Genomic DNA, 14,169 nt, shown 5'->3' with positions numbered 1-14,169 from the left:
AGCTGAGAAAAACGCATTTGAAGTGTGTCTCATACATAAGGCTACGTGTTAAATTTTCGCGAAAAAACTGGATTTTCTCCTGATTTCTAGAACAAAGTACTAGATGATACTTTTTTGAAAGAGCATACGATTTTGAACCAAACAGCATCAATAATTCGAAATCGATGAAAATACATATGGGACATTTCTGCGATCAGGGGCAGTGCTGCTATCAAAAATTTGTAAATTGTCAATGAATTTATGGAAAAAAAATCTTAAAAAATATTTTTTAAGGCTTTTAAAATTTTAAGAATCTTCAAAATTTTACATATTTTTAAATTTCCAAAATTCGCAAAATTTCAAAAAAAATACAAAATTACCAAAAATTTCAAAATTTTCAAATTTTCCAAAAATAAAAATAAATATAAATAAATAATAAATAATAAATAATATAATATAAATCCAAAATTTCCTACTATAAAAAAATTCTAAAATTAAAAAAAAATTAAACGCCTTAAAAATTTAAAAAAATTAGAATTTCGAAAATCTAAAAAAACAAATTTCCAACAATTTACATAAATTTAAAATTTTCTAAACTTCCAGAACATTTAAAATTTTCTAAATTTCCAAATCTTCAAAATTTTCAAAACTTCGAAATTTTTTAAAATTTCTTCGTTTTCAACATTTCAAAATTTCTCAAATTTCCCAAAATTTTCTAAATGATTATGTGAATCTAATTTTACTGTGAATTTATTTTATCAAAAAAATAAATAAATAAAAAGAAACTGCATTTTATTCGGCATTTGTATAAAAAACTAACTTAATCTACCTACGTGGTTGGAGCCTTCCTCACTTATTTCCAACAATGGCTGATGTGATGGAATTGTACAAACATTTCATCTATATTTTAGATCCGGAATAAAAAATTACATAAATATCACTTAAGTGGCCATACCTCGAAACAGGGTTGCCAGATCATCAATGTTTTGGACTTGTTGAAAAGGTCTTTTGATAACCTAACCAACGATGGGTCGGATGGTGGATCCGGACATAGTTTACATACATTTAAGAGAGATCCAGCTTCCAAAAAGTACATGAATGTCACCTAAGTGACCATAGCTCGAGACAGGGTTGCCAGATCTTCAATGTTTTGAACTCGTTGGGAAGGTTTTTTGATAATCTAAGCAACGATGGGTTGGATGGTGGATCCGGACATAATTTACATACATTTAAGTGAGATCCGGTTTCCAAAAAGTACATCAATATCACTTAAGTGTACATATCTCAAGACAAGGTTGCCAGTTTTTCAATGTTTTGGACTCGTTGGAAAGGTCTTTTGATAACCTAACCAACGATGGGTCAGATGGTGGATCCGGACCTAGTTTACATACATTTAAGTGAGATCCGGCTTCAAAAAAGTACATCAATATCACTTAAGTGGGCATATCTCGAGACAGGGTTGCCAGATCTTCAATGTTTTGGACTCGTTGGAAAGGTCTTTTGATGACCTAACCAACGATGGGTTGGGTGGTGGATCCGGCCATAGTTTACATACATTTAAGTGAGGTCCGTCTTCCAAAAAGTACATAAATATCACTTAAATGGGCATATCTCAAGACAGGGTTGCCAGATCTTCAATGTTTTAGGCTCGTTGGAAAGGTCTTTTGATGACCTAACCAACGATGGGATGATGGACCCGAACATAGTTTACATACATTTAAGTGAGATCCGGATATATGTGAAAACACATTTTTATACATAACTTTTGAACTACTTATCGAAACTTCAATCTGTATAAAATTCGATCTATGGGACCCTAAACCAAATCGAATGCAACAAGTTCGGGTCAAATCGGTTCAGCCAGTGCCGAGAAACATGAGCTAGTTTGTTGGTCACATACATACATACACACAGACATTTGTTCAGTTTTCGATTCTGAGTCGATATGTATACATGAAGGTGGGTCTACGACGTTTTTATACAAAGTTCATTTTTAGAGCAGGATTATAGCCTTACCTCAGTGAGGAAGGCAAAACAAGCCTTACCCGAAAAGCCTCGTCTTGCCTTTTTTTGTTTGTTGATGTATAGCTTGTTTGTTTTTTTTTCAGCCTCCTGTGATCAAAATTTGATTTTACGCAACATTTCCCACACAATCTGCAGATGCTCCGGAATCGGTCCCAGAGTGGCTAAAGTGGCAATTTTTCAGCATATAAACCTTCCTTGGACTTATACGAACCCAACGCAATAAAGAGCATCTCGATCCGACGCTCCGTGTTGAACTGATTCGCGTTCGAACAAAACCGTCGAAATTTTATATATATATGTAGATTTACATACATTCTCTATTATTCTCTCAAGAATTGTAATTTTTAAAGTTTCACAAGAACTTTTTAAATGTTAGGTCAGATTTTCTAGATCCTCTGACTATTTTTCCTTCAAAACCCAAAAAACTAGCTGTTCAAGAGAGCTAAAATTGGTTGAAAAATCAAGAAGTTATGCTTTTTTGAAAACAAAGTTTTTTGAGATTTTTTTTCTCGAAATTTTCAATTTTTGGAGCCAGCCTATCGCGGCTAAAAGATAGTACCACCCTAATTGTGAACGAAATACGTGTCTAATTATTTGAGCCAAGCAAGCTCCTACAATTTCGAGCAATGACTATTTTTTGCAAAAAAGTCAGCAGGTTGTGAACAGAGTTGCCAGATTAACCTGGGAATGCCAGATTTTTAATGAGTCTGTCAGAATAAAGACTTTTCATCATATGTGCCAGATTTTGACAGATTATTCATTTTCTGCCAATTTCGAACAACTTTTTGATTATGTAAACAAAAATCGAACAATTTTATAAACATTTATGTTAATGAAAATGTTTAGAAGCCAAAACCAAATCATACCATCTGAATTCTATGAACTTTAGAATTAGTTCATATCCTCCCTCCCCATCCTTGTTTAAAATTGTAAGATTTTATTTTGCCATATTTTTTTGTTAATTTTTAACGTAACTTGGCCAGTTATTTTTTCAATTTTGACCTGGCAACCCTGATTGTGAAATGAAATACCGTACGGTTGCTTTTGAGTATCTTTTTCCCTTCAAAGAAAAAAAAAATAAAAAAAAATAAAAAATTAAAAAAAAAGTAAAAAAATGTGAAAAAAAAAACCTTATTAAACTAAATTAATAACACTTTTTGAAACCAATGTTATTTTATATCTTGATTCAAGAATATATTAATGCTCAGTATTTTTTCATATCATTGAATATAAGACCATCACAAATGTCTAAAATTGTTTATTTTGCAACCAATATCAGTTGTTTTTCGATTTTTGGAATATTTTTTTTTAAATAAAAAAATTCGAGTAAAATCAACATAGCAGAGCATTACGGGTCTATACAACACTGAAAGGGGAGCCAAGAAAATTTTATAATTTAATTTGATTTAAAACATTTGTTAAAATTTGTAATCCATTAATTACACTTGCCAATTCCTTTTATTGATTTATTGATGTATTTTTTGCGATTTGGTGAAAGATTTTTTTTACATATTGTTTGTGTTGTTATGTTATTTTTTAATTTATTCATGCAAAATTTCGCATGCCGGATCATGAAATTGTATAACTTTTCTGAGAGATCTTATTATTTAATATAACCTAATGTTAAAAAGTTTAATCTAGCTTCCCATCCAAGCCATCATTTTTTTTCAAATTATCAAACTTTTACCAGAAAGTTGGTTCTGAAATTTTGCTCCAAAAATTTGGGACAGAGTTGCCAGATGACATAACGGCATGACTTATTTAGCAATTCTTACCTAACTCAACTCGCATTGGAAACCAAATGATAACACTATTTTAAAAAGTTCAATTTTGAGAAGATGCGAAGACGCTTAAGACCATTATAACCTAGCGCAAAAAATGGGTTTATCTAATTGTTAATTGTTAGTTTTTTTGCCTTTCTTACTAAAGAAAGGTATACCCTAGTAACATTTTTAAACTTACTGGTTTTATCATGGTTCTGACAACCCTCATACGACCTAAATAGGCTTTTATGGCCTACTTAAAACCTAAAATGTTACTAGGGTAGGTTTTACTTTATGGCTGGACGTCATTTTCGTCTTCGTAAATATTACGATTCAGCATGAATTTTAATCGGAAAAATCACTAAAAAATCACACTGCATCGATTTTCGACGCTCTATCGATTCACCTTGACAGAACTGGTCTATCTCCAACCCTCGAATTTTGAGAAAATAAATTCCGTGGAGTTTGAGTGATGTCCGTGTGCTGAACCCGGATCATTTTGAGGCTAAATTTAGAAATATCCATCTGTTTTCGGATGTGGCCAGACTTTTCAACAAAATACACAGTTTTCAAATGAAAATATGGTCATTTTTTCATATTCATTTTCATTTTTCATTTTATTTATCTCAAAAATTTTACGCATTTTACGAGCTCTACAAACTCCCAAATTTTCATCCAGATTCATAATTTGGTTCTGGAGTTAGAGCCGTTTGATTAAGCTACCATAAGAAAAAAATCTATAAAAAAGGTAAAAGCCCACCTGGTGACCTTCGCCAACATTTTTCATATTTAATTTTATCCGATTTTTTTTTCTACATTCATAGTACAGACCATGAATGAGCATCTGAAACGAATTTGACATCTTTCGGCAATCCCGATCAAATTTTAGAACGATTTACTTTTTGCCTTGCTTACTAAAGAAATGTATAGGTTTTTTTTTATGACTGGACGTCATTTTCATTGTTCGTAAATATTTCGAATATTTCAGCATGAATTTTTATCGGAAACCAATCGTCAAAAGATCACACTGCATCGATTTTCGACGCTTCGTCGCCAAGTTGTCAAGTTGAGCTTCGAATACTGGCGTTAGAATGCTGGCGCACGAATAAAATTTTCTTTTGGTGAAAATTGCTTGTTCAATTTCTTTTGGGAAACATATTGCTTTTATCATTTTTTATCATGTCACATTTAAATAAACAAAGTCGATGTTATGAATTGAAAGAAGTTATATTCTTTAGTAAGAAAGGCTCTATCTCACCCCTGGTGGGATTAAATCGGATTTTTTGTAGTATGGGCACTGAAATTTTAGGTTTTTTACAGTGTCTTCAGGGCTTAAATAACTTTTTTTTCGCTTGAAATTTAATTTGAATAGCTTTCTAAATCGAGAAAAAGTTGTTGCTCCCTGACTTGTGACAAACAAAATTGTTATGCACAACTTTTGAAGTTCTTTTCAAAACATTATAATCTTTGTTTGGATTTGAAAATAAGTCTTAATTATGCTTGGTATAGAGGTTATTTTATATGAAGTTTGAAAGAAATAAATCGTGTTCAAATGACTCCTTTAAATTAGGATTATTTATTCAAACTTTCTTAAGGAGACTGGATTCACTATTCAATTTAAATTAACAAATTGCACTTATCCTCAAATCGATCAAGAAATAAGCGAAATAATTGTTCGTAACCTGAGAACTTCACTATTAGAAACGCCGTTGCTCATTGACACTTTATTTAATTTTCAGGAGTCAACATTAATTGAGACTTTGTAAATTATTCCGTAATCTTATGTCTGTATCAGCGTTGCCACAAGTACAGATATTTTTGGCACAGACCAAACACTCAAACGAATTATTTTTACAGTTAAAATACACTTGAGTAGTTTTTGTAAACTGCACTAAAAAGATAAACATTTTTTGCATCTTTTTACTTGTTTAGTTTTTGATAAAAATGTTTTTATTTAAAGTTATACTTGATTGAGTGTTTGGTATGTGCCAAAAATATCTGTACGTGTGGCAAGCCTGGTCTGTATTGTGCAACACACGTAAATATGCGTTAAAATGCAATGTTATACCAATTTATAGACCTCCTTATTCTTCATATAATTTTTCATAACAAAATATTCACTCGATTTTACTACTCTTCATGAATCAAAATCAGCCACCATTCTCCAACTTTCTTCCGCTCGGACTCGAAACCTCTCACACACTACTGGCTGCGCACTCTTGCCGTGGCCTACTGCCTGCCGCTCTGCTGTTGCTCCTTTTTCGGGGAGTTCTGGAACGTTTTAAGATAAATGCAAAAAAATTGCCCCCGGGGGGAGCGCCCTTGGTGGTGCAATCTTCTGCGTGCGATGCGCCACAGCAGGCTGGTCATTTGCTTAGAATCGATTGCTCGGCCAGCGGTTCTGGCTTTCATTCCAGCAGAAAAAAAAACTGCAAAATGTCAGAGATTTTCAAAGTCCCCTTCCCTGCACACACTCTCCGCTCTCTTCTTTTCCTCCGAAATCCCTCGACCACCGACACTCAGCAAAATTTGCTCGCGCACCGAAAATGGGGCCTCCCGTCGTCGATGACGAACGACGACACGAACGAAAAAAAAAGAAGTCGGCGAAAAGAGACACTTTTCACGCGATTTGCACGCGATCCCGCACGATCTGCCGCTGGCCACGGTCACGGCCCACTCGATCGTCACTACCTGGGTGCGATTCCGCCAGTAAATACACGATAATTTTCGCGAAAACTTTCTGCCACTGCTTGCCCATATAAATAAAAAATAGAGCAGCTGTCAAAATTTTCTTGTACCACACACACACACACGCTCTCCCTCTCTCTCGCGCTGGCGTTGCTGCTTTCGCGACACGACCCGTTGCCCTTTTGGCTGTGTTGGTTGTCCACCAGCAGAGTGGGGCTGCCGTTTTTTCCAGCTTCACACCACGACGGAACCGCGAACACAGTGGAACACAGACACACACCAAGAGCGAGAGAGAACACGAGCGCGCGCACTCTCAGTGCAGTCGCGAACAATGCGCCCTCTCTCGCTCTAGCCCCAGCCACCTGTCAACGCTGCTGCTGGAGCTCTCGATCAGGAGCAACAAGGGGGGAACAGAGAAAGCATCAAAATTGTGGTACTAGAATGGGCGCGCGAGTGTGTGTGTGCGTGTGCTTGCTTGTGATGGAGCGAGCGTTATCGATCCAAGTGGGGAGTTTGTGGTGGAGCTGTCAAAAGGGGGAGCGCGTGGTGAATTTCAAAACGACGAGGGGTGTTTGATGGAGTTGTACATGTTGAGTTTTTTCTTTTTCTTGCCTGTCTTTGCAGATACCGCCAGACTCGGTTTTCGTCGAGGAGAATCCGCAAGCGGGTCATCTTCAAGCAGGGCGATTGCAATGTGGTCCAGGGAAATGTGGCCAAACGGAGACGCCGGTATTTGCAGGTGAGTTGTGTGTGGAGTAAAAAAAATCATATTTAAATTTATTAAGAAACTTATCTGTCTGACCAATTACATTTGATCTAATGATAAAAGTTAAAAATTGAACATATTAAATTATTTTTTTGTTTGTAGAAAGGATGATAGTGATTTTTTTGAGCAACAAGCTTTTTTTTTTGTAAAAGAAAGAATAACAACAACAATAATTTAGTTTAATCATCAACTATATTTAATACAATCATCTATGTTTGAGGAGTTAAATTTGTTTTAAAGAATAGAAAACTTTTTTTGACCACTTACCACATTAATCTTGAAGTCAAATTAAATCTCAATAATCTTTTAAAAGAATGGTCGAGCGTTTAAATAAACTCGGTCAGACTTCTTCTCAAACAAAAAATCAATAAATAAAATGATTCAATAAGTTTAAAGTCGAACTATTTCTCATAATGTTATTCAAAGAAATGCTTAAAAGAACATAAAAAACACGTAAAAGTTACTAAAAATTAACAGATTTGGTTTAAAGAATAAAAACACAGAAATTATATTTAAAGCAGACTATTTCAGACTATGCTAATAGTAAGTAGATTGAGAAAATTAAAACGTCATTTATCGATCTACTATCGACAAGTAACACTGATGGGAAATTTTGTTATGTATTCGAAGTTTGTTTTCAAAAAATGTAAAGTTCATAAATTCAAAAAAAGTAATAATAAAAATTAAAAAATCTCAAAATTAAAAATTTTAATCGAAAAAATATAAAAATTACAAAATCCATAAAATTTAAAAACAAAAATTAAAAAAGATAACTTTCAAAAAATATCATAATAATTTAATGATTTGAAATATTTAAGAAAAATTTCAAAGTTGAAAATTCAAATTTTAATATTTAAAAATTTTAACATTTCATCAACGGGGGTGCCATTGAGTCTGGGGGTGAAAATGAGTCATACAAATTTAAGCATGTTTGTATGACCCAATGGGAATTAGACGTTATTTAAGCCATGATCACGGTCTCAGAATTTAAAAATATCAAATTTTCAAATATTATAATATTTTAAGATTTTTACATTTAAGAATTTCTCGGTCACAGATTTTTTAAAATTTATAAATACCCAACTATTTTTTTCAATTTAAAATGTTTGAAAACCATAAAATTTTCATGTTTTATAATTATATTTTTCATAATTATTAGTTTTGTTTTAAAAATTGAAAATATAGAAATCCTGACTGTTTTTTAAGATTCTATTAACATATGAAAGACAATAGCTTATGGGACCTTTAAAAAAACTTTAGAAATATTCAAAAGTATTGATTTTTGAAAATCGAACTTTTTTTTGTGATTTTGACATTTTCTGAAGCTTTAAACAATTTTTGCTTAATTTTGTAAAATCGATAAAACTTTAATTTTTTTTACTTAAAAATTTAAGAAAAGGTTTGTATTGGTCAATTTTGCGAATTTTGATTTAAATCACATTTTTTAAATTTTAATCATTTTGGTCATTTTGGTCAATGTGGTCATTCAGGTCATTTTGGTCATTTAGGTCATTTTGTTCATTTTGGTCATTTTGGTCATTTTTATCATGTTGGTCATTTTGGTCATTTTGGTAATTTTGGTAATTTTGGTAATTTTGGTAATTTTGGTAATTTTGGTCATTTAGGTCATTTTGGTCATTTAGGTCATTTAGGTCATTTTTGTCATTTTGGTCATTTTGGTCATTTTGGTCATTTTGGTCATTTTGGTCATTTTGGTCATTTTGGTCATTTTGCTTATTTATGTCATTTTGGTCATTTTGGCAATATTGGTCATTTTGGTAATTTTGGTCATTTAGGTCATTTTGGTCATTTTTGTCATTTTGGTCATTTTGGTCATTTAGGTCATTTTGGTCATTTTGGTCATTTTGGTCATTTTGGTAATTTTGGTAATGTCATTTCGGTCATTTTGGTCATTTTGGTCATTTTGGTCATTTTGGTCATTTTGGTCATTTTGGTCATTTTGGTCATTTTGGTCATTTTGGTCATTTTGGTCATTTTGGTCATTTTGGTCATTTTGGTAATTTTGGTAATTTCATTTCGGTCATTTTGGTCATTTTGGTCATTTTGGTCATTTTGGTCATTTTGGTCATTTTGGTCATTTTGGTCATTTTGGTCATTTTGGTTATTTAGGTCATTTTGGTCATTTTGGTTATTTAGGTCATTTAGGTCATTTTGGTCATTTTGGTCATTTAGGGCATTTTGGTCATTTTGGTAATTTTGGTCATTTAGGTCATTTAGGTCATTTTGGTCATTTTTGTCATTTTGGTCATTTTGGTCATTTTGGTCATTTTGGTCAATTTGGTCATTTTGGTCATTTTGGTCATTTTGGTCATTTTGGTCATTTTGGTCATTTTGGTCATTTTGGTTATTTAGGTCATTTTGGTTATTTAGGTCATTTAGGTCATTTTGGTCATTTTGGTCATTTAGGGCATTTTGGTCATTTTGGTAATTTTGGTCATTTAGGTCATTTTGGTCATTTTTGTCATTTTGGTCATTTTGGTCATTTTGGTCATTTTGGTCATTTTGGTCATTTTGGTCATTTTGGTCATTTTGGTCATTTTGGTAATTTTGGTTAATTTGTACATTTTTGTCATTTTGGTCATTTTGGTCATGTTGGTCATTTTTGCCATTTTGCATTTTTTTTTAAATTTTTGTAATTTTTGTATTTTTTTGTAATTTTGGTCATGTTGGCGTTTTTGGTCATTTTGGCCATTTTGTTCATTTGGGTCATTTTGTTCATTTTGTTTGTTCATCGTTTTACGCGATGCGTTACGTTTTTTTATTTATTGGTTTCATTGGTCATTTTGGTCATTTTGGTCATTTTGGTCATTTTGGTCATTTTGGTCATTTTGGTAATTTTGGTTAATTTGTACATTTTTGTCATTTTGGTCATTTTGGTCATGTTGGTCATTTTTGCCATTTTGCATTTTTTTTTAAATTTTTGTAATTTTTGTATTTTTTTGTAATTTTGGTCATGTTGGCGTTTTTGGTCATTTTGGCCATTTTGTTCATTTGGGTCATTTTGTTCATTTTGTTTGTTCATCGTTTTACGCGATGCGTTACGTTTTTTTATTTATTGGTTTCTCTGAACGATGCAACACTTTACGCTTGCAATAACATTGTATTTATTTATGAGAAATCGACTGAATAAAAAGCGTAACGCCTCCGCGTGAATAGAGATTTTTATTTCTTGATTTTTTTTTAAAAGTATGCAATATTTTTGCAAGCTTCACATGTGTTTTGTCGACCTGGACAAAACGTGCAATTTGCTTTTAAAAGAATGCAAAAATGTTGCGTCATTCCTGAGAAACCAAAAACTTATGAAAACGTAACGCTTCGCTTAAAAAGAGACTTGTCTGAACGTAGTTTTTTTTTTCTCTTCTGAAGTACTAGAATTTATCCTGCCCCCACGATCGTAACGTTCTCACCACCCTTTTAAATTGCAGGACATTTTCACCACCCTGGTCGACATCCAGTGGCGCTGGACGCTGGTGGTGTTTGCGCTCAGCTTCATCCTGTCCTGGCTGGGCTTCGGCACGATCTGGTACCTGATCTCGTACAGCCACGGCGACGTAACGGCCTACCAGCGTGGCGTCGGTAAGTTGGTAACGCGCGTAACGCTGCTGCTTTGGTGGTAATTTGGGCGCTTTTTGTTTCCTTCGCAGACGATAGCTACAAACCGTGCGTAACGTACATCTTCGGCTTCACGTCGGCGTTTCTGTTTTCGCTCGAGACGCAACACACCATCGGGTACGGCAACCGGTACGTGACGGAGGAGTGTCCGGAAGCGGTGTTCATCCTGGCGCTGCAGAGCATTACGGGCGTCTTTATACAGGCATTTATGGTGGGCATTGTGTTTGCGAAGCTGTCCCGGCCGAAGAAGCGCGCACAGACTTTACTGTTTTCGCGTAACGCCGTCGTGTGCCACCGGGACGGGGTGCCCTGTTTGATGTTCCGGGTCGGGGATATGCGCAAGAGTCACATTATTGAGGCGCACGTTACGGCGCAGATCATTAGGAGGAGGGTCGGTTGTGGATGGGGTGATGCGTTACGAGGCGTTACTAATTGATTTTTTTTTGCGTAGATCACCAAAGAAGGAGAGATTTTGCCGTTTTATCAGCAAAATATGGAGGTCAGCTGCGATGGCGGGGACGATCGGTTGATGTTCATTTGGCCGACGATCGTCGTGCACAAAATTGATAAGGAGAGCCCGCTGTACAACCTTTCCGCGCAGGATATGCTGCGGGAGCGGTTCGAGATTGTGGTTATGTTGGGTACGTGCATTTGCTGTTTAGTTAAGAATTCAACTGACTGACTGGCTCTTGACTTTTGACTCTTGATTCTTGACTCTTGACTCTTGACTCTTGACTCTTGACTCTTGACTCTTGACTCTTGACTCTTGACTCTTGACTCTTGACTCTTGACTCTTGACTCTTGACTCTTGACTCTTGACTCTTGACTCTTGACTCTTGACTCTTGACTCTTGACTCTTGACTCTTGACTCTTGACTCTTGACTCTTGTTTTTGAAAAACAATTAACAAACTTTCTCCCGCAGAGGGCGTCGTCGAGTCCACCGGCATGACGACGCAGGCCCGCAGCAGCTACCTGCCGTCGGAGATCCTGTGGGGCCACCGGTTCGAGTCCGTGGTGACGTTCAAGCGGGAAACCGGCGAGTACGAGGTATGAATGAATTTCGCAAGGTTGTGCGCATGCCCCGTTTTGGCGCATGACCCCCTGCCGGGAAACACGGTTCCTCCGAGGGCATCCTTCCCAGCGGAGAGATAAGACGTGTGATTAGGAAAGGGTCATCATCTCTGCGGTGACCTACTTTCTTTCCGACAGAGACGAGAGACGAGAGAGCTTGCTCTGCAGTAATCCTAATCGATTCTCTCTCATCCGCGTGCTTTCACAGGTGGATTACACCACGTTCAACAATACGTACGAGGTGGATACGCCACTTTGCAGTGCACGCCAGCTGGCGGCCGTCAAAAAGGAGCTCTGCAAGCAAACCGGAGCAGGTGAGCGCGCCAACAGCCATTAAATTTGACAGTTAGTAACGCACTCACACACAGTAGGCCATTCTTTCACCTTTCCGTAACGTCTGTCTAATATTTCCGTTTCTAAATGTCCTGAAACACCAAGCGCTCTCCTCGTCCGACGACGACTCCGAGTCCGGGTCCTCGTCGGAGGCCACCGATCCGCTTCCGGTGGTGGTGCGTTCCGTGCGGCAGCGTCCGCCCCTGCCCAACGGTTATGTGCATTTCAACGTGCCCGGTGACGGGGAAGATGGCGGGGACGTTACTAACGTTACGGACGGGGGCGCGGATTCTCCCCAGATTGGGCAGCAGCGCAAGCAGGACCGGGCGTTCCGCAAGCTGTCCATCAAGGAACCGTCGATGGATTCGCTGTGTTGATGGTGGTGGTGGAAGGGGTTTGTTGCATTGCATTTGTTGTGTGTGTGTGCTGTGTTGTCACTTTGTTGTTTGTTTTGATTGTGGAGATGCATGTCGGTTTGGACTAAATTGGGTTAGAGATGCCATTTTGTACTGCTTTCCAGACTGATCGGGTCGTTACATTTCTCAATGGGATTTCTTGCTCTGCATCCAGCTTTTAAATGGTAACTTACGGTAACGGCGTTATGCCCGTTTGAAATGTCAAAATTGTCCACTTAGGAACCAACACCAATTCCGACCTAATTTCGACTGAGCGTGTAATGGTCAGGCAAATAAAACGTGATTGTTATTGTCTTTAAAATGTTTTGGTTTACAGTAATGCCCCGGTTTTGCATGCCTCGGTTAAGCACGGTCCAGTGCTTAACTGAAGCACAATGCTTATAGGATTTTAGCTATACGGGTGACATTGCCCTAGTAACATTTCAGGCTTTATCAAAGCTGTCACAACCGCTATAAAACCTATCAGCCAAAACCAACATTAAAACCCCTTAGTCGTGACAGCCTCCCCAGAACCCCGATAAGCTCTGTTAAAACCCAAAAGGACCAAAAGGTTGTCACGGCCTATTTATAAATCCTACATGGGAGTTTAAGGCTTTTCAACTGAATCCTAACAACATCCTCATAGCCTTGATAAAACCTAGTCAGGAGTTAAGGAAAAATAACATTTCATACATCTTCAAACGTCTTATGCCAAATAGGTTTTATTTTGGCAAAAATTAAGTCTTTGTCTTGCCAAATGATAAAAGGGAGATGGTTTGCGAAAATGGCGATGATAAATAATAGATATTAGAGGTAATTAAAATAATTAAAATAATCTCATTCAGTTAGAACACGCGTTTAGCGCCACATTTATGCACTGCTAATTGGCCGCGTTAAAAGCTTTTTCAGGAGCTTGTGGTTTCAAGTAAGCTTTTCGCATGCCTAATGGCACTTGACAGCTAAACCACCCTTGGTTTTAAAGAAGCATGTGATAAAACCGTTTGGCATGACATTGCCGTTCGGTTTTCAAGACTCTTTTAAAACTTTATTGAAAGCCATTTAGCTTTTATTGTCACAATGTTTTAGAACCTATGAATAGGCTCTTGCTTATTGGTTGCGGTGAATGCCCAAATAAAATTATTAAGCAATCAAGATGCTACCATAAAACCTAAATAAAACTAGGTGGTGACTAGTTGGTTTAAAAATGTTACTTGGGTGGCCATAATCGTATGAAAAATCATACTGACATCAAACAATTGTAGTGTTTTGGAATCGGGATGATGTCAGCTATCGATTGCATGAAATAATTACATGAAATTTTTTCAACAAAAATACGTATTTTTCCTGTATTTGAAAACGCAATGTTTCTCGAACAAATACTCAAAATTATTGCTATTGAATTATGGGTATTGAATGATCGAGATTTTTATACATTTCGAAAGTAGTATTTTTTTTAAATATTAAAAAATTTCACAAAGCTGCGTATTTTTGAAAAAAATATTCTAAATTTTTGTG

General features: G+C 36.0%; 2 protein-coding genes across 4 annotated transcripts in view; one reads left to right on the top strand and one right to left on the bottom strand.

The window, feature by feature from the left end:
* The window catches only part of LOC6052572 (serine/threonine-protein phosphatase 2B catalytic subunit 2), a 149,912-nt gene extending 143,319 nt beyond the window's left edge, over window positions 1–6,593 (bottom strand). Inside the window, exon 1 of the mRNA XM_038259209.1 lies at window positions 6,459–6,593. The gene's annotated coding sequence lies outside the window, so the exon portion shown is untranslated. The remainder of the gene's footprint in view (window positions 1–6,458) is intronic.
* The window catches only part of LOC6051016 (G protein-activated inward rectifier potassium channel 3), a 225,958-nt gene that overhangs the window by 185,399 nt on the left and 26,390 nt on the right, over window positions 1–14,169 (top strand). For 2 of the 3 annotated variants that reach the window (XM_038259205.1, XM_038259206.1), the window contains 7 exons: window positions 7,080–7,194; window positions 10,668–10,818; window positions 10,887–11,245; window positions 11,306–11,495; window positions 11,778–11,902; window positions 12,135–12,240; window positions 12,365–12,648. In XM_038259205.1, the coding sequence (XP_038115133.1) occupies window positions 7,080–7,194; window positions 10,668–10,818; window positions 10,887–11,245; window positions 11,306–11,495; window positions 11,778–11,902; window positions 12,135–12,240; window positions 12,365–12,636 (1,318 nt within the window). In that variant the 3' untranslated portion in view covers window positions 12,637–12,648. Of the gene's footprint in view, window positions 1–7,079; window positions 7,195–10,667; window positions 10,819–10,886; window positions 11,246–11,305; window positions 11,496–11,777; window positions 11,903–12,134; window positions 12,241–12,364; window positions 12,649–14,169 lie in introns of those variants that run through there. The other variant, XM_038259207.1, reaches the window with a different exon arrangement.

This window comes from Culex quinquefasciatus, chromosome 3, assembly GCF_015732765.1.
Source record: "Culex quinquefasciatus strain JHB chromosome 3, VPISU_Cqui_1.0_pri_paternal, whole genome shotgun sequence".
Lineage (NCBI taxonomy): Eukaryota > Metazoa > Arthropoda > Insecta > Diptera > Culicidae > Culex > Culex quinquefasciatus.
The sequence above is the reverse complement of the archived record's forward strand: the minus strand, read 5'-3'. Positions and strand labels throughout refer to the sequence as shown.